General features: G+C 42.5%; 1 protein-coding gene across 3 annotated transcripts in view; it reads left to right on the plus strand.

Annotated features, from left to right (window-relative positions):
- Clvs1 (clavesin 1) overlaps window positions 1-18,160 on the plus strand; it is a 113,110-nt gene that overhangs the window by 53,539 nt on the left and 41,411 nt on the right. For all 3 annotated transcript variants that reach the window (XM_041657019.1, XM_041657021.1, XM_041657020.1), the window contains exon 3: window positions 3,462-3,636. In XM_041657019.1, coding sequence (XP_041512953.1) covers window positions 3,462-3,636 — 175 coding nt within the window. The remainder of the gene's footprint in view (window positions 1-3,461; window positions 3,637-18,160) is intronic.

An 18,160-nucleotide genomic window follows, 5' to 3' on the forward strand; every position in this document is an offset into this window, starting at 1 on the left:
GTTGCTCAGAATAACCTTGGGTTTTGACATACTTCACAGTCGCGAGAAAGAGTGGTGGTCTGTTTCACTGACTGTCCTTCAGGTGAAATGTGTTTGGTGCTCTCCTCGTTACTGGTCTGGCAGTATGATGTGGGGGAGGACAGTTCTAGAAATAAAGCAGTATTTTTGTCATCATAGCAAGAGCAAAACCCTCTGTGATTTCTCTCTGGTGATACCGACCTTGGTCTCCCAGCTCAAGCTGTGGCCCTAGAGTTCTCCGCTGTGCGGGGACTCTTCTCCTTACTCTGCTCTTTAGAAAGGGGTCTGCACGCTTGGCCAGTATTTATGGAGAGGACGGTTATGCTCCAAATCCTTCAGGGTACATTATCTACATAAATTATTTAGTTTGGTGGCTTTTTAAAATTCCAAACAGCTAAGAGTCTTCCACAAGTAAAGTGTATTACAAAAAGGAATGAGGAAAGGAAAATTTTTAGGAGGAAGCCAAGAATTCAGGGAATAGTTCCAGCTAAGAGAAGCAGCTGCAAGGCCACTCCCCAGTTCCAGTGAAGCCTCCTAACACCCGCTCATCTGTATGTCCCTGCCCACCACGTCATCTATAAAAGTTAAGCACGTAAACATTTGGAAGCGAAACCCAGTCCACAATCCTTTCCCTTTACTCCTGGGGTCCTCTCACATGTGTAGCATCGTTCTTCCTGCTGGTGCCTGCTTTAAATTCCGGTCTTTGCTACAAATGGACACGAGTGAATAGACCACGAAGGAGATAGAGATCTTACTTAAGAAGTAGAGTCAGGTAGAGAAGAGTTAATTTATTAAATAGCTCCATAATTACCAGTTCCTATCTTCAACCATCGACTAAAGTGCTCTCTCAAGGCTCCCTGAGAATGTACTCTGGCTGGAATGGTGGTTCACACCCATCCTCCCAACCCTTTCGAGACCAGAGTCAGGTTGGGAATCTGAGGCTATTCTGGGATTTATAGCAGAAGTCAGTCTCATGAAATCAACCAAGCCCACAACTAAACAACAAGAAGACCTACTGGGAACATGTTGGTCCCTTTCCTTCCCTGTTCTCCTTAACCTTGTTGTTGTCCTGGCTTTCAAAACCACCCTCTTGCCTTGGACAGTTATTGATGCATAGCAAACTATGCCAACACCCCAGTAGTTTAGAAACAATTTTTTATTCCTGTTCCTCTATCCGTGGGGAGTTTATCTAAGCAGGTTGAGACCTGACAGGCAGCACAGTTTCAGGGTCCTGCAGGGTCTGATCCTCAATCCATCATTCTAGCTGTAGTATGTACAGTTTGACTGGTGCATTTGTAAAAGGGAAAGAGAACAAAATGGCATGTCAGGTCCTTGAAGAACAAGGCTAAGAACTGGCAATTTTTTTCTTGTCTGTCTACATGTCATTATTCAAGGCAAATCACATAGATAAGGAACTATGGCCTCAGGGAGTAGATAGGCCATGAGAATTTGGGGTCAGTGACACAGAAATACAGATTTTCCTTCATGTGACCCTTTTCTTCTTTTTATTAAGCCACCCTGTCTTAATCTTTCCACCTTTCGTCGTTTCTTTAATCCTCCACCTTCCACCTTTTGTGTTGTATATAGAGTTTCTGTAGGACTCAGATTTTCAGCCGTAGTTGTATTTCTTGCTTTTCTCTTGTTAAGAAAGCTTATCTGAGTTCAGATTCACTGGTCTCCTGTGACCATTTCTAGCCTGCCGCTCGATACGTTTATACTAGCATTTGAAATCACCTAAACACATAGTTTTTGTTCCACGTTCTCCTTAAATCAATATTTCTTCATAAGGTATATATCTGACTTAAGTAACTTATCTGGTGACTATGTATCTGAAATCTAAGCCACATGCAAAATAAACTTCATTTAAACTTACCTAGGTTTCTAAGACTACAGTATCTCTAAAATAGGTTGCTTATAAAAAGAAAACAATAACGCTAAGAGCACAAGAGCTACCATTTCCTCCTAGAGGGCACACAGGTCCATGAGCATGAGGTTTGCACAGTTGAAAGTGATGATGTGGGGAGCTCTGGGCGCTTACCCGACCCCATATGCCAGGTCTAATCTAAGTGGGTAGATTGAAGGGATATTGTAGTTTGGTATTAGAGAGAAAAGAACTTTCATGAAGAGCAGAAATGGAGTGGGCTACTTATTTTTTTAATTTTTATTTAGATCTCTCTTCAGTTCTGACGTATTTCATTTTTTATTATCAGAATTACCTATCAAAAGCCTGTTCACGTAAGGTCTATCACAAACTGCCATCCCTTCATACACTCTTTCTAGACCGATCAAGTGGTATCGACCCCTCTCAATTCTTGCAGCTCATTTCCAGCTCCGCCAACTATTATCTTTGGAAGTAGAGACAGAGTTCACTAGCAAAACTTCAAGCACGAAAGAGAGCTCTGAGCTTGTAACAGGTGGAGTACGTCACTGGCCTACTGATCAGACACAGGTGCTCAGACTCTATTCTGTAGGCATTATGGTTAGGGTTCAAACCACACTGATCATCTTAGGAATCCGACCTTTGACAGTGACTCCCCATGACCAAGCTCCTGGTTTTAATGAAGGCCTGAAGGAAGTCATAGAATTATGCTTGACATCCAGGCTTCTAGCTTATCAAAGACACCGATTAGAAAAGTAGTTTTTTTCAGGTCACCTCATTTGCAAGTGCCTATATGATCATTTCATCATGTCTGAAACCTATGTAAATGGAACTCAGGAGTGATTTGGACCTGTGATGTAGGCTTATACACAGCCATGGAGAACTATCACCCTAGTTTGGATTCGTCTGCCTGTTGTCATAGCTACCGATGTACTCAAAGTGATTTCCCTTCTGTATCACAACCTGTAGTCCTTAAATGAAAATAAGTTGTTCTTCCTGCTTTATTTTTTGCTACCCGTGAATCAAAACTGAAACCATAGCCACAATAGCATGGCCCTTTGTATGCTCTCTTCAGGGTTCTAGCATAAAAAAAGAAATGGGAGATATTGAGTTTGAATAAGCTCTGGGATTGAGGTTTCTCTCCCTTTGTTCATCAGTGATCCATTGAGAGCCTAGGTGCTGAAGATACTGCCAGGCTTGTAACGCAGCCACTGCCCATGGTTACCAGAGTGTGGGGGGCAGGGATGTGTTTCTGCAAGGTGTGGACAAAGACACAGGGGAAGCAGAGCACAGATAGCCGTGGGATGCAGAAGAAGGACGTTTCATGAAGTCTAAGATGCTATTGTGACCAAATCAAGGGGATGCACCCATTCTCGCCACCTTGAAGCGTTCTTTCTGGATGTTTAGGCAATTATTTTCATTCGTTCTGTGTATTAGAACCTCAACGCGACACTGCATGCAGGGGTCATGGGGCTGCGGGGTAAGGACAGCAGAGTCACGACACAATGTGTCATCTGTCAACTCTCTAGACTCACACGCGCTCTTCTTTCTGTTCTGGTCACAGGAACTCCTTCACAGATATCCTTCGCGCCATCCTGCTGTCTTTGGAAGTCCTTATTGAAGATCCTGAACTTCAGATCAACGGTTTCATTTTAATTATAGACTGGAGTAATTTTTCCTTCAAACAAGCCTCCAAATTGACGCCTTCTATCCTTAAGCTGGCCATTGAAGGGTTGCAGGTACGTTCAACAAGATGCAATGCCCCGTGTGTTTGACTGTACTTTGCCTGATTACCGCAACTCAAGTGTTATCTGTCCTTCGGAGTGAATAAAATTCATCCATGAGTGTTCCACATTTTCACCTCAGCCCGAGCTTAAATGTTTGTTGTCTTTTTCCTAATTAGCCTTCATTTTCATTAATCGTATTAAATTACTGTTGCTCCATGCCCAAATTCCCTGCCAGAACAATAATGTCTAGAGCCTGGAAACATTTGCCCAAATCCATGGAGGTCACAAAACGATAACTAAGAAGCATTCGCTTTGTGATCTTATCCCACAGAGATGGCGTGGGGGCTTCCCTGGGTCTCCAGAAGCGTCTTTGAGCCTAGAAATGCCCCGTGTGCACCTTGACTTCCCCGAGGGCTCTGAACTGCAGTGTTGGTATTAAAGTAGATCGCGTCCCTGTGAACAAAGGAAGTCCATGAAGCTCCGCAGGCACTTCACATGACCTGTTGTCAGAATGTGTCCTTTGCGGCAGAGATTTTTGTGTTTAGAGCAATTTTAGGGGACCTTTGGCATCCCCTCATCTCCCGAAACAGTGAGCCTTTTAAGGGTCAGTGTTTCTAAGAAAAGTGGCAAACTCAGAAATGATGCCTAGCCTTCTTAGATAGCACGTGATCAAATACAGAATTAAAGGCATATTTTGAGGCAGTCAAAAATCAGCATAGATAAAACTCACATCCCTTCTTAATTTCATAGAAAGATTTATTCAAAGCAGTGACTAGTTCCCTGATGTGTAGCTGCACAGCAATATACAGACCTAATGTGTAGCTGCCCAGCAACATACAGACCTAATGTGTAGCTACACAGCAACATACAGACCTAATGTGTAGCTACACAGCAACATACAGACTGTAGAGACTTTCCTCATGCTAGTCAGAATTCAGAGGTTCCACCACCCACAATATCTGAGCACCCCTAGGAACTGATGGCTCCATTTCTTCAGCTGTTACGTGTTCTTACTTAGCCTCCAAATACAGCCCTCACAGGCCTCTGAGGAACATATGCCTATTGAATGGCTTTTATGTCATGAAAACGGTCTCCTGTTCCCCAGAGGAGTAGAGCTGACATTTCAGAGGAGCTTCGGTCCACACAGGGTCCCAGGAATGCTGAACTGTCCGTGTATGGTGGGCACAGCTTAGTTACCTTTGCATGGACAGACTGCATGCAGCGTCCCTGCTCCTCTTAAAGTGACAGACTGACCTTCACCTTCAGTTGCATTGCCTCTAGCAGTTTCCCCACCTCCTTCTCTCAGCCCTGAATAGAGCTTCTCTCTCTAACCTTTGGTTAAAGGAGATTTTAAGCTTCATTGTAAGCTTCAAGATTTAGCTCACGCTCTTAATTAGGCTGGTCATTATTTCTAGGAATGTCTGTACAAGTTTCTATTTTTCTTTTAAAAAGATGGTTTCAAATATGTGAGTTGCTGTGATTTAACTTCTATTCCTTTTTATGGTGTTTTTCCCTGGAGGAGGGGGAAACACCCTTCAGTCAGCCCCGTGTTCCAATTTCTCTATCTGAAAAACGTGTGGATTGCACCGCAGGCCCCCTGCTAGCCTTACTAGGCTGGTGCTCATCTTCCTGAGTTAGTGCATGTGAGTGAACCATACATGAAGCTGAGCTATTGTTCCAGGCAATACCCGAGGAACCTTGGTGGCTTGGGATGGGCCCCATGTAGACCTTCACTTTACACACATTGGGGTCCAAGATGAATTCCATGGCATCCCTCAGATCCAGTTAAGATCCTGGGATGAGGAGAGATTTGTGAGATTGGAGTCAGAGGGAGAAAGGTGTGTGTTCACCCGATCTCCAGAGCCTCATGTTATGGGTCAAGAAAAGCCACTCTGACTATGAGAAGGTATCAGATCATTCTGGATTCAAACTGTTTAAATCAAGACACAGCTCTGTCCACTTGGGTGCAGGGGTCCTGAGAAAGTGATAGACCCTGCATGAAGCAGAAAGAGCATGTCCCCAAGGAATCTGGGTTAAGGCACAGCTCCTCCATCTAGGACAGTGGTTCTCAACCTTCCTAACACAGTTCTCATGTTGTGGTGACCCCTGAACATAAAGTTACTTCTGTTGCCATTTTATAACTGTAATCTTGCTAATGTTATGTAGTAATGTAAATTGGTGTACTTTCCAATGGTCTTAGATGACCTCTGAAAAGGGTCATTTGACATCACCCACAGATTGAGATTCATTGATCAAGGATATGGATGGTGCAATAGTGTGCTTTTAATAAGCATGATATCTTGGGCATGAAGAAGTTACTGAGGCGACCACAGACAATTCTGGTTTTGCCCTACAGTAAATAGCCATTCTATCTAGGAACTCGTCACTTGTCACACCAAGCTATCCTCTCTGACTGGATTGTTTAGAGACTGTTACCACTCTAGCTGACCACACACCCTTCTGATACCTTGAAAAGGCTGTAACTAGGAGCAAACAGAACTCACTCACTTTTGGTCACCACTGCTACACAGCAACTGTTCTATCTAGGTCTCTGATTGTTACCTATACTGGCTCATGAGAAATTACACAACAGCACCAGCTGACTACAGCGGAGGCAAGAGAAGCTACCCAGGGGCATCATCAACAGAAGAGAAGCCATGTCCTGCCTTCTGTCCATGCACCTTGAGAGAGGCTGGAAGAGGTCCAGGTATCTGCTGGCCCCTCAGGAGCCTGCAGGGAAAAGGCAGCCTGTGTTCCAACATACACAACTTACACAGTCTGTCCTCTTGCCTTGGGTCAGTTTGAGAAATGGCTGTCATGGTCATCTCAGGGGAACATCTGTGGTGTTTTACCATCTGGTTTGGGATTTCAGGTGTTTTCAGGATGAATCTAGGACATCCTGCTGCTCAAGCCCTGGAGAATTTAGGACCCTGGGGTATGGCGCCACTTTGACACATATATGTAGGCAATGAATGAAGTGATTTCAATAGGAAGAACAAAGATTCTAGGGATTGAACTCAGGTCCTTGTGCTTGAAGGCAGTTACTTTATCAAAATGAGGTATTGTCCCAGATCTTTTCCCTTCTATCTTAATGATAACTTTTTAAGTCTTAACCCAAGTGGTCGAAAATTTGGAGCAATGCTCAGAACCTTGGCCAACTCAAATCAGCCATCTCCTTACAGCCTACATTGTTAGAATTATTCAATACTGCCCCAACCTCTATTCACCTTTTACTATTTTTCATATCCTATTTCAAAACATATTTGATTGCTTGCTCTAGGGAATCTAAAGTACCATATTCAGTTAAAGAATAAACTACTTGAAAATCCATCACATCTTGGGCACCATGACAGTTCTTGAGTGTAAACGAACAGATCATGCTATGCTTGGAAATTGGAACAGTCATTCTGTACGTTACAATCAGCAGTAGGCTGTCCTCAGTTCATGGTCCGTATCCTAGGTGTCCTCCAAATAGCCTAGGTATTCTGACTCCTGTATCCTCCAAATGTGGTCAGATACTCTAACAACTGGATTTACGGAAGATGCTGAAGTTAATCTGGCTTCAGGGGCTAGTATTTCTAGTACCTTTCTCTTCAAGGTCTAGTCCTGATGCAGATGCACCGTCTGACTCATTCTTCTGATTCAGAAGCTCTATGCCAGCGTCTTCCATGTGGTTTGTAAGACACTCAGGCTTGAGAATCGCTGATCTAACACATGGTGTATAACATAATACTCACGTGCTAGGCAAGATATCCCACACCCCTTTACCCTCTACCAGACTTCCTCGTGTCTTAGTTCTAGAACCCAGACTGAGAGTTGACCTTCATAAATATTCTAGGTGCTGATGTTGCTGGTTTGCCCACACTTTGGTGTGGGTAAGAGCCATAGTCTACTATCTGGGCTTTGATCTTGTCTCTGCACTTGACCTCAGATGATGAGTCCTCTCTCTGGATTCCAGTTCTCCATCAGACAGTGTAGTATCATAGCAATATCTATCTCACAAGGGTGTAGCAGAAATTAACCGAAAAGTAATTGTATATACCAGTGCCTCATGGAAGTCCAAGTGGCATTCAAGTGATGAAGAGACAGCCCTTATCTGCAGATTCATTGGCTTTAACGCACTTGTATAAATGAAATCTTCATTGGTACCTTATCCATACGCCTGGATTTCTGTTTTTTTTTTTTTTTTTTTTTTTTTTTTTTTTTTTTTTTTTTTTTTTTTTTTGGTTTCTCGAGACAGGGTTTCTCTGTGGCTTTGGAGCCTGTCCTGGAACTAGATCTTGTAGACCAGGCTGGTCTCGAACTCACAGAGATTCGCCTGCCTCTGCCTCCCGAGTGCTGGGATTAAAGGCGTGCGCCACCACCGCCCGGCTACACCTGGATTTCTGAACACTGGACCTGCTCAGCCTCATCCTTATCCATTAACAAGGCAGTTCCTTATCCAATCTGTGTTACCATAACTCAGGCTCAGATGACATTACCTGCCCGCTCAGAGGTGCCTTTGCCTCTACTCTTGTAGTGTGATCTTTTCAATTATCACCCTGCAGTGGGAGAGTGAGTCCAGTCACAACGTCTTGGCATCAGTAATGGACTCAACTGAAATCCGCCTTCTCCCTGCACGACGCTTGTAGCAGCAGTGTCTGCAACATCTTTGACTGTGTGCACTAAAGCATGCTGAGAACAAATTGAAAAAGAAATGTTTGCATTTTGGATGAAGAAGCTTATGAATTTGTGTCTCCTAAAGTTTGCATGTGTGCTCAAAGAATATCCACACTGAGCAAACAGGGCTTCACCTTCTCCCAGCACAAAGCCGTAACTCTGAATTTGTAGCAGCACAATCTGTTATTATTGAAATGCCAGAGGAATAAAACATCTCTCTGAAAGCTCTATCTTGTTAAGTGTCAATTAAACTCAGGAAGGTAATCAGAGCGAATGACACCCCAGTGATCCTGATGCAGAGAGTGCGGCCCGTTTGAGATGGCTCCAGTTAAACAGGTCTCTCTCTGGCATACTTCCGATAAATTGTCTTTCGGACTCCTGTGTTTTATAAACGTAACCAGTCTTCCAATTCAATTCAATCCGTGAAGAGACAATCTCTTAACTTTTATTTTTAGTTAGTCACAAAGGTAAAGAAACACAGCCTCTGATGCCGGGAAGGCCATGTTTCAAAGCAAAGGCACACCTATAAACGGATTATTAAAAACGACATTCAGAAAGGAAGAAAAACGCTGAGCAATTGGAATCCCAGATGAAGAAAACAATACAGCTCTGAGGAGTCAGGAATGGTTTCCTGGGCAACGCCACCATCTCAGCTCATTCTTAGCAGACAAGTGTGGAATAGGCGAGTGAAGACAGAAGGGAAGGAACTTCAGGCAATGGGGAGACTATAGCCAAAGACACAGAGACCAGGTAGCTCAGCAGAGGAGAACGTTGGACTTCATTTCAAACCCTGCAGCTCGCGAGCACCAGGAAGGACTTCAGTGCATTCGTGGCAATCTGAAAAATTTGATGACCTTAAAATGCATTACTGAAGCGAGACGGCAGACTTCTGTTTCCCACTGTGATCACTTAGAGCTCCTGAGGAAGAAAGGCACACTAGCTGCTTTCTCCATCAATATGATCGAACTGTCTGACAGAAAGAAAGATTTATGTCAGCCCACGGCTTCCTAATGAGTCCTCCATTGTGGGACGGACTGTGTGACAAGAGAGTTGCCCCATCTGTAGATTTGGAAGCAGCCCATGACTGCTTATACCATCTTGTCAGGTCAGAAAGCAGAGGTGGAAGCTGTTCCATGCTGTGCTGTAACCTTTGAAGGCCTGTGCCAACAGTGTTTTCTAGACACCGATCCCATATTCCCAAGGTCTTACAACCTCCCAGAACAATGGCAGCAGCTGGGGACCAAGCACTCATGAGCAGGGTGGGGGTGGGGTGTGTACATTTCAAATTAAAACCATAATAGAAGTTGCAATGCTAAGTAAGCCAATTAAAAGCCAATTTCAATAATGTAAATAAGAAAGGATAATGCTCTAACCTAGGAGAAATGGAAGTGATTCGGTAACCAAATAAGGAGCAGGATAAGGTAATTTGATTCATTGACAGTGTGGAAGGGCAAGGTTCAGATGTGAAGTCAAGGTGCAGAGTGAAGCCACTGAGTGCGATGATACTGAGAGAGGTGGGCAGGTGTGACAAGAAAGGTTGAGCATGGTTTGACTGTATTTTCCAAATGTTCATGTGTTGAAAGTTTGGCCCTGGGTGTGGTGATGTAAAAGTCCATCCTTGAAGAGTGGGAGCAAGTAAGTCATTGGGATGCTGTCCTTGTGTGGTCCTGTGGGACCTCACTGGGTTCCCACAGAGGGCTTCGCTGTAAAGACACAGGACTGGCATTCCTTACCCCTCTGACTTCCTGTCCCTCTAGACGATCATTCCTATCCCCATGCCTGCCTTGATGCTTTTGAATGATGCAACCAATGTGTCCCCTAACTTGTTGGAACCATCTGATCATGGGCTTTCTGCCTCCAAAATTAAATAGAATAAGCCTCTCTTCTTTATAAAGTATCATTACTATAACAATTGGTAACAGGAGATGAACTAAAGCCATTAGACATGTAAACCTGAGATCCTGTGAGATGGTCTAATTTACGTTAAGTCAGAGATGAAAGAAGGGATTTGGGCTAAGTATATAGATTTGGCTATTTTTTATTTTAGAGGAATTTTTAAAATGGTATCTATTTTCTGTGTATGGCTCTTTTGTCTGGATCTCTGTCTTTGCACCATGCGCATGCCTATTGCCTGAGGAGGCTGAAAGAAAGTGTCAGATCGCCGGGAAATGAGCTGCATCAGATGATTGAGAGCTGCCATGTGAGCTCTAGGAATCAAAACTGAGTCCTGGGGAAGAGAAGCCAATCATCTTAACCTCTGAGCGGCCTCTTTAGTCCATATTTTAATTAATACTCAGTTTATTGTAGTGAACACATAAATAAAAACATCGCCCAGCTAAATTAAGGAATCCACTCAAACAAGCGCTTGCCCTGTCCAAACTCAATATACCTCAGTGAGCCTCTGTCCAATTAACATGGCCATTCTACAGCTGTGGATCTGCATATAGTGTTTTGCACTTTTGCTATCCATTATATTTTATGCACTTATCCACCCCAAGGAAAGAAAAATCATGATAGAGTTAAGACTAGAAGAACAGTAAGCTTTGTACTTCCTGTGTTACTGCCTGCACAGTTGTTCTTTATTCCTTAATGGTACCCTATGGTCTCCTTTCTAAATGTATACTTTATGTACACATACATTCATTTACATATATGAATGTATAAATTATAGCATAGGGTGCTCATATTAGGAGGAACACACATTTTTCTTCTGAGGTTGTGTGACATCACTTATTGTATATTCTATGTTCATCCATTTTCCTGAAAATCTCGTGATTTTAGAGATCTCACAGTACCCGAAATTCCAGGAAAGAGAAAACTCGGGCAAAACTAAGGAATGGAAAGCACCAGTTGAGAGAATAATCCAAGTGAAGAAAGAACAGCTTCAACCCAGAAAAGGGGCACTCACGGGGGAGGACAGGAAAACTGGGCCAGGAAGCCATAAGGATCAACACAGGAACTAAGAGTGGATTTTCCAGGGGCTTAGTGTGGTGCTGTAGTTGGGGGCCAGCTGAAGTTTTGGGTGGAGAGGGGGGTTGAGGAAGGAATCTTTTGTCAGTAAACATATCTCACCTACATACATACTACATACACAGGGACATGGAAGAAACCAAAGCAGAGGAAGCAGAAAGAGGGTAGCAGATGAAACATTCAGGCAACATGGCCACTAGAAAGCATGAGGGTCCTTCGCACAGCAGTGGAGGTTTACTCTGGACCGAGGGCTGGCCTCTGTGAAGTGTTTAGTTACAGAATAATTGTAACACCCGATTTGGTCTTACATCTTCGGTACAGTTCGCGCGCCACTGTACCGATTGCAAGTCGGGCAAGGGCCTGGAGATTGAAAAGAAGACACAGAGAGACCAGGGTCATTCGAAAGGAGATCAGCCGAATGCCACTTTATTCAGCATTGGGGGAGTCCTTATCTACCTGACTGCAGCACAAGGATCTCCGCCCAGGCAGGTGGGAAATTACCATATTAACAATGGAGTAAATGCCCTGCAGCTAACCACCAGGTGGGGCAGGCATAGCACAGAAACACACAGGAAGCTTAGTAGTTGATCATAAACTGTCCCCATGAATGCACCACAGGAATAAGGGAGACCAGGGCCCTACAAATAATATTTTTCAAAGAGTCAAAAAAAAGATTTACACCTCTTGCGATTATGAAATGAATTGTGGAGTTGGTGTCCAAGAATTCTGTTCTGAATGTATCATTGTAATACACCCACAGGAAGGTGCCTGTTTCGGTTTGTGTCCTGGGGGACCCAGCCTCAAGTCCAAGCAGACTTGGCATTCCTAAAGGGACTTTCCCTGCATAACCCACATTACCTTGAGATTAAGCTCCAGGTAGAAAAAGAATACCCTTTGCCAGCATTAGGTAGGGTTTTCTGTTTCTAAGGGCATGAAAAGCAATTCACCCCAGAGCCAAGCAGAGTACAAGGGGAGAATCTACATAGTGGAAAAATTCTGAGCTGTGCTGTCTTCCAGGCTCAGTCAGACCTAGCTGGAAGGGGAAGGATGCCTTGAGAATCACTCTGTCTTCCCCTGCCTGTCTGTCAGTCACGCCATCTCTGGACCAGCTTCTCTTCAGAAGCATTTCTCCATGAGAAGTCTTGACTGTCTGACAGTGCCCTGTATAAACAGGAGGCCCTTAGGGTCTCCATCATTTGCATGAGTGAGGGGATGAAGGGTATGTTGCCTGAGGTGCCACATCTGAAGCACTTCAAGATAAAAACATGAGAAAGATGGTTGGGATGATAAATTCAGCATCTATTCTGAATGGGATTTTAGTTTCCATGGTGGCCAACTTAAGAGATCATACTTTCCCATGTGTCTTTACCACGGGAGAAAGTGTGGGCCTACATGTGTGGATTCATTTGATGAGAATGGAGGCATTTGTTTCTAAGAAACTGCTAAACATTGCTAACCCCCTTTTAGTTAGCACAAAAGAAAAACATCAAAATGCAAGTTCTTATTTTAGAAGGATCTGCTTTTATATATGGAAATATTAATGCATAAGTTAAATTCACAAAATATATAGTTCATGTAAATTTTTAGAAACTGAAAATATCTATGTAATTAATGGAAGAGCAAGAAAAATCTGATCTTGCATTAGACTTAGAGGTACTCTATGTTAAAAATTGACACCAAAGGTAGCCACTTTCCTATCTTCAAAACCAGCTTGGGTTTTTTGGAGCATATTTAATTCCCCACCCCAAAATGCAAATGAGACTCCTGCTCAGTTGCTCCTATCTCAGCCAGTTAAGCTCAGCAGTCCTGGGGTTCTGTCTTGAGAGTGTCCTTTCCATAAACGATCTAACACTCTTTTGTCTCCATGTAGAATTTGATCATTATTTCTTGGAATTTTGGAAACAGAGAAATGCCCCTGTGACACATTGGTGTGGGAAGTCCTTCTGTCTATGTGTTGCTTTTATTGGTTAACGAATAAAGAACTGCTTTGAGCCTATGGCAGGAAAGAACAGAACTAGGCAGGGAAAGCAATGCTGGGAGAAAGAAGGGCAGAGTCTGAGAGAAGCCATGGAGCCGCAGGAGATAGATGCTGGGAACTTTACCCAGTAAGCCACAGCCACGTGGTGATATACAGATTAATAGAAATGGGTTAAATTAATATAAAAGTTAATTAATAAAAAGCTAGAGTTAATGGGCCAAGCAGTGATTTAATTAATAGAGTTTCTGTGTGATTATTTAGGGTCTAAGCTAGTCAAGTGTCCAGGGATCAACAAGCAGCCTTCCCCAACAACACATTCCTTAAGGAATTTCAGAATGATTGCCTCCAATAGAATATCGAATCTGCAGCATCACTTGAGTGCTACAGAATCACTGCAATCAGTTACCTGCTGGCAGTAAGAGATTCTCTGATGGAGCTGATTTACTCCCACTTTACAAATAATTCTCGCTGATGTACTCATGGCTTCACTTATCCTATCCACAGTGTGGGCAATATTAAGAAATAATAGCTGTCAGGAGTTGCTCAGTGGAAGAGTACGTGCTGAGAATGTGCAAGGACATGGGTTCAATCCCTGCCTTCCTAACCCAGCTGGAAGCCAGAGAAGAAGCACACATCCTGTAAATGTTTCCTTCTGAACATGGAAACCACAGAATTCAGGCTGCTTTATGTGATACTATTCAACTGGGAGAATCAGTGAATCATAGCATCAGACCCAGGGTACACAGCTGTGATCCTAAGTATTCTGGAAGCGTTTCTGTCACCCTCAACCAGCACTACCAAAGACATGGACACATGCAGACTATCAGAGGGATTTTTGTCTACAATAGTTACAGTGTGATACAAAATGTTTGCAACTCACCTTCCTGCCTTGGGTATCTTAAGAATTATAGGAACTGTTAATTATCCTGTGTTTTAAGAGACTGAGACTAGTTGATGGTTTATCAGCTCCTGCACTACCAGGAAAGCTCTTTGAAGGTTCTTGGGAATGGGAGACCAGTTGAAAGCTCTAAGTTATGCAGTATACACAATAATAATAATAATGCAAAATTGGAATAATAATACGCAATACCATGTAAATTCAAATTCCTTTCAAAACCATTCATTACACAGCCTGTGTCTACGCACAAAGTCCTGGGGTCATCTTCAACAGAGAGAAGGGAGAGAAAAAAAAAGAAGAAATAGGGGAGGGAGGAGAGGAGAGGAGGGGGAGATCGTTAGCAGGATTCAACACTCTACATTCTAAGTCAAAAGATTCCAAGACAGTAAACATAAGTCCTTGATATTTGATGATACATCCTACACACAGCATCTTCGTTTTGGTGCTTTGAGCACTGTGATTACCAGTGAGATGGCTCAAATTTCCATATGCTTATTAAATTTCTTTTCTGTTCTCTGCATATTGCTTGATAAGAGGCATCAGCCATTTTGGGTGGTGGGTAAAATCTTGTTTTACTACAAGCTTGTAAAAAAAAAATCTTTTTACTTAAGGAAAGGAACCTTTTACCTCATATCGTAAAAGTGTTTGTACAATTTACACTCAAATTTAATTGTGTTGCTCTTACTTCAAATGGTTGCAAAAGGTTTTTATGAGAAGTCTGTTAATTGCCTTTGCTAAGACTTACAGACTCATCAGCATCTCAAACGTTAAATAAAATCCACTAGTATTTTCTAGGCATGGATTTCTTTCGACTCCATCATTTCATTGTATCTGGGATTTGTATCTAGAAGATGCTAGGAAGGGATTTACCTTAATTGTGTTTTAGTGTGCTCTGATGCCAGTTACTGGATAATGTTTCCTGAGGTGCACTTCAGAAAGCAGATAAATCAATGTCAAGGGACTATTAAGACAGCAAGGGCAGTGCTGAAGCCCTGTCTGCTTCCTCTGAGAAATCTGATCTAATATTTGATAAGAACAAGTGATGTAAATTAGCAAAAAGCTCCCTTTATGTCAGAAGCTATTTACCCTGGGCAGGAGTAGAAGGGGTGGCTTCTCAGCAGGTCAAACCACCAGGGCGAGATGAAAGTTATCTTAGTATTGCTTGAGGACCACCTGTAAGAAAAGAAAAAGAAATAAGACATTGGCCAGCTAGAGGCAAGACAGCTATTGTAAAGCCCAAAACCTAGTCTAAAGAGTTGGCAAAATGCTCCTCGCTGCTGCGGAATTCTAGCATGTATAGGCACAAAGATAATTTATTCTGCCTCAACAATAGACTGGGTTTTCGAAACTTAAAGACATGTTCTGGAAAGTATTAAGAGTGTGAAAAAAGCAAGAAGTTAAGCTAATGCCAGCTTAGCTGAAATGCCATTAGTTGAGAGGAAGAATTCCTAATGCCCTAATCCACAGACTCATTAAACTTGGGAAGAAATTATAAATTCCTTTTTCTGTTAACTGAATGAGGCTTTGATGAAGATATCGCTGGAAAAGCAGTAGTATAGGTCATCATTAAAGTGGATTTTAAGTCATTGCAAGAGAAGTCAATTCTGAGAGTCTACACAATATTCCACTTAAGCTGTGAGATATATTTACGTGACCACATGAGCCCATCCTCAGCTGCTGGCCCAGGTGAGCCAGTCTTCACAGAATACCTTGCCACAAAGCTCTGTTCTTGACTCCTTATTCAGTTTCTAATGTGTGTTTCTTAATTCTTAAGCAACTCCCTCAGAACGTTAGTGGTTCAAAATGATTATTTAACACCAAGAATAATAATTATGTAGAGTGTGGGGCAACTCCAGGCATAAAGTTAATGTCCAATACCCGAGACTGCCCTTCCCTTCTCACCGAGCCTATTCATCAGGGCTGCCCAACACCACACCCTTTCCTCTCCCTGCTACCAATTTCCTCTCAGATGAGGGTTCCATTGCACATTTCCCACCTTTTGCATTCCCACTTGCACCTCGGTCTACAGTGCTGCAAAGGCCTCCACCCTTCCATCTTCTAGCATTTCACCATCCCTATGATGAGCATTGTCGCACCCATAGGTCAAGTATCAGCACCTTAGATTTCTTCTAGATGCCTGAAATCCTTCATTAACTTTGCTCTTACTGTGTTTTAGATCTAAAGGGAATATTGGGGGCATTATACATCAGTGGGACCCAAACAGCCATACTTTAGTACCCACAGAACAGTTTTAAAGATGAAAATGATTGTTTAAGGTGCAGAGGAGATGGCTCAGTGCATAAGAGTGACTTCCTCAAGCAAGAGGACCTGTGTCTGGATTTCAGCACCCATGTAAAAAGCCCTGCAAGGTCATGCATGTATCTTTAACCCTGATACTGTGAGAGACATTTGCTGTACAGAGTGGGGTAATCAATGTCTTCCTCTGGCCTCTGTGAGCACACACGCATACATGCACACACTTGGATAGGGACACACACACACACTGATTGATTGTCTGAGCGGGTTTGTGCTTCTGTGGAGCTGGGTGGGGTCTAGAAATCTGCATTCCTATATCAAAGCAAACATAATGCTGATGCTTCTGATCTCAGCAGCGCTGGTGGAGAATCATTTCTTTTGAGGATCATCTTATACAAATAAGGAATCAGGAACCAGCCTGATTTTCTCAGTGCTCCAAAGTAAGCTAGTTACTCATGCGGAGTCAGAAATCATTACTGTGTACCTGGGTATTGTCTTCTTAAACAAAAAACTAGTTTTGAATTAGAATATCTAATTCTTGCTATTTTCAAATATTTTAGGATGCCAAAATGTTCTGCTGTTCATGTACTTATACCAAGTAGGAAAGCTGATCGAATTCATACATCTCTTCTTTTTCTTATGTACATAAGTTGGTTTCCAATCTTAAGCAACTTCAGTTTCACTAACTTTCTTCTTTTTCTCTCCAACCCTGGAGCTGCTGCTTTGGTCTTGTCCTCATTAGTTGTTCCCAGAGGACAGGGGAGTCTTTTACTGTTCTTTGTGCTTTGGTCTAGGCAGTCTTTGAAGCACTCATACACAGGATGGTTGTAGTTCCAGAAAATCGCTTCTTTAATACACACCTCTTGATTTTATTTTGAATAAGTATTTACTTAGTACTGAAGATGTAACTTAGCCAAAACATGTTTGTCTTGGATTACTACGAAGTCCTGAGTTTGAACTCCAGTGCACAAATAAGGCATGGTCATACATACCTGTCATCCTTGTCCATTGACCCCATCCCTACAACCACCTCTTCTAGCCTTGCCTCCAGCAGGCCACACAGGACACTGCTCACAGCATCTCTTAGTCCATGTTGCTTTACCCTGTGACTCCTCCTTGCTTTAGCCTGGTTAACCACTTGATGGCTGCTCAAAACTCAGATCTACAGCTACTAACATCAAAACCGTGTGGGCGAACTAGAGATGCCTTAGCCATTCTTTTGTATGCTCGTAGAAAGATGTGTATAGTTCTACATTAGAATTCAGTGTGCTTTTCTGTCTTGTCAATTTAAATTTCTGCCTCTTACAGTTCTTAAAGTCAGAGGTTATATTAGACATCCTTTATATACAAGACCAAATTATACCATGTTACATTGATGGTCAGATATATGCATGAATAATGTGATTTATTTCACTTCTTATATTGAGCCTTCATAACTTAGTAAAAAGATTCACAGGAATCTATAAAAAGCAAGAGACCCTAAAGGCAAATGCGGTTTTTGTTCTAAGGCCTTTGGAATATAAAAAGAAAAAATGACTAGCAAATAAAAAGACATGTCAAGCCAAAAAAAAAGTATTAGAAGCTAGATTTTCCAGGCATTTTTTTTCTCTATTACTAGAAATAGTGCTCCCTCTCTCATTCCACTTAGGGATAATATCTCCCATATCTCCTACTCCTTACTCACAATCTCTAACATAAATTATTCTATATTCTACTCAACTGAAGAATTATGGCAGTACTTACATTAATCAGCCACATTCGCATGCGAAGGAATG

The sequence above is a fragment of the Microtus oregoni genome, unplaced genomic scaffold (genome assembly GCF_018167655.1).
Source record: "Microtus oregoni isolate MIOR12 unplaced genomic scaffold, Mior012 000008F_ref0000371, whole genome shotgun sequence".
Taxonomy (NCBI): domain Eukaryota; kingdom Metazoa; phylum Chordata; class Mammalia; order Rodentia; family Cricetidae; genus Microtus; species Microtus oregoni.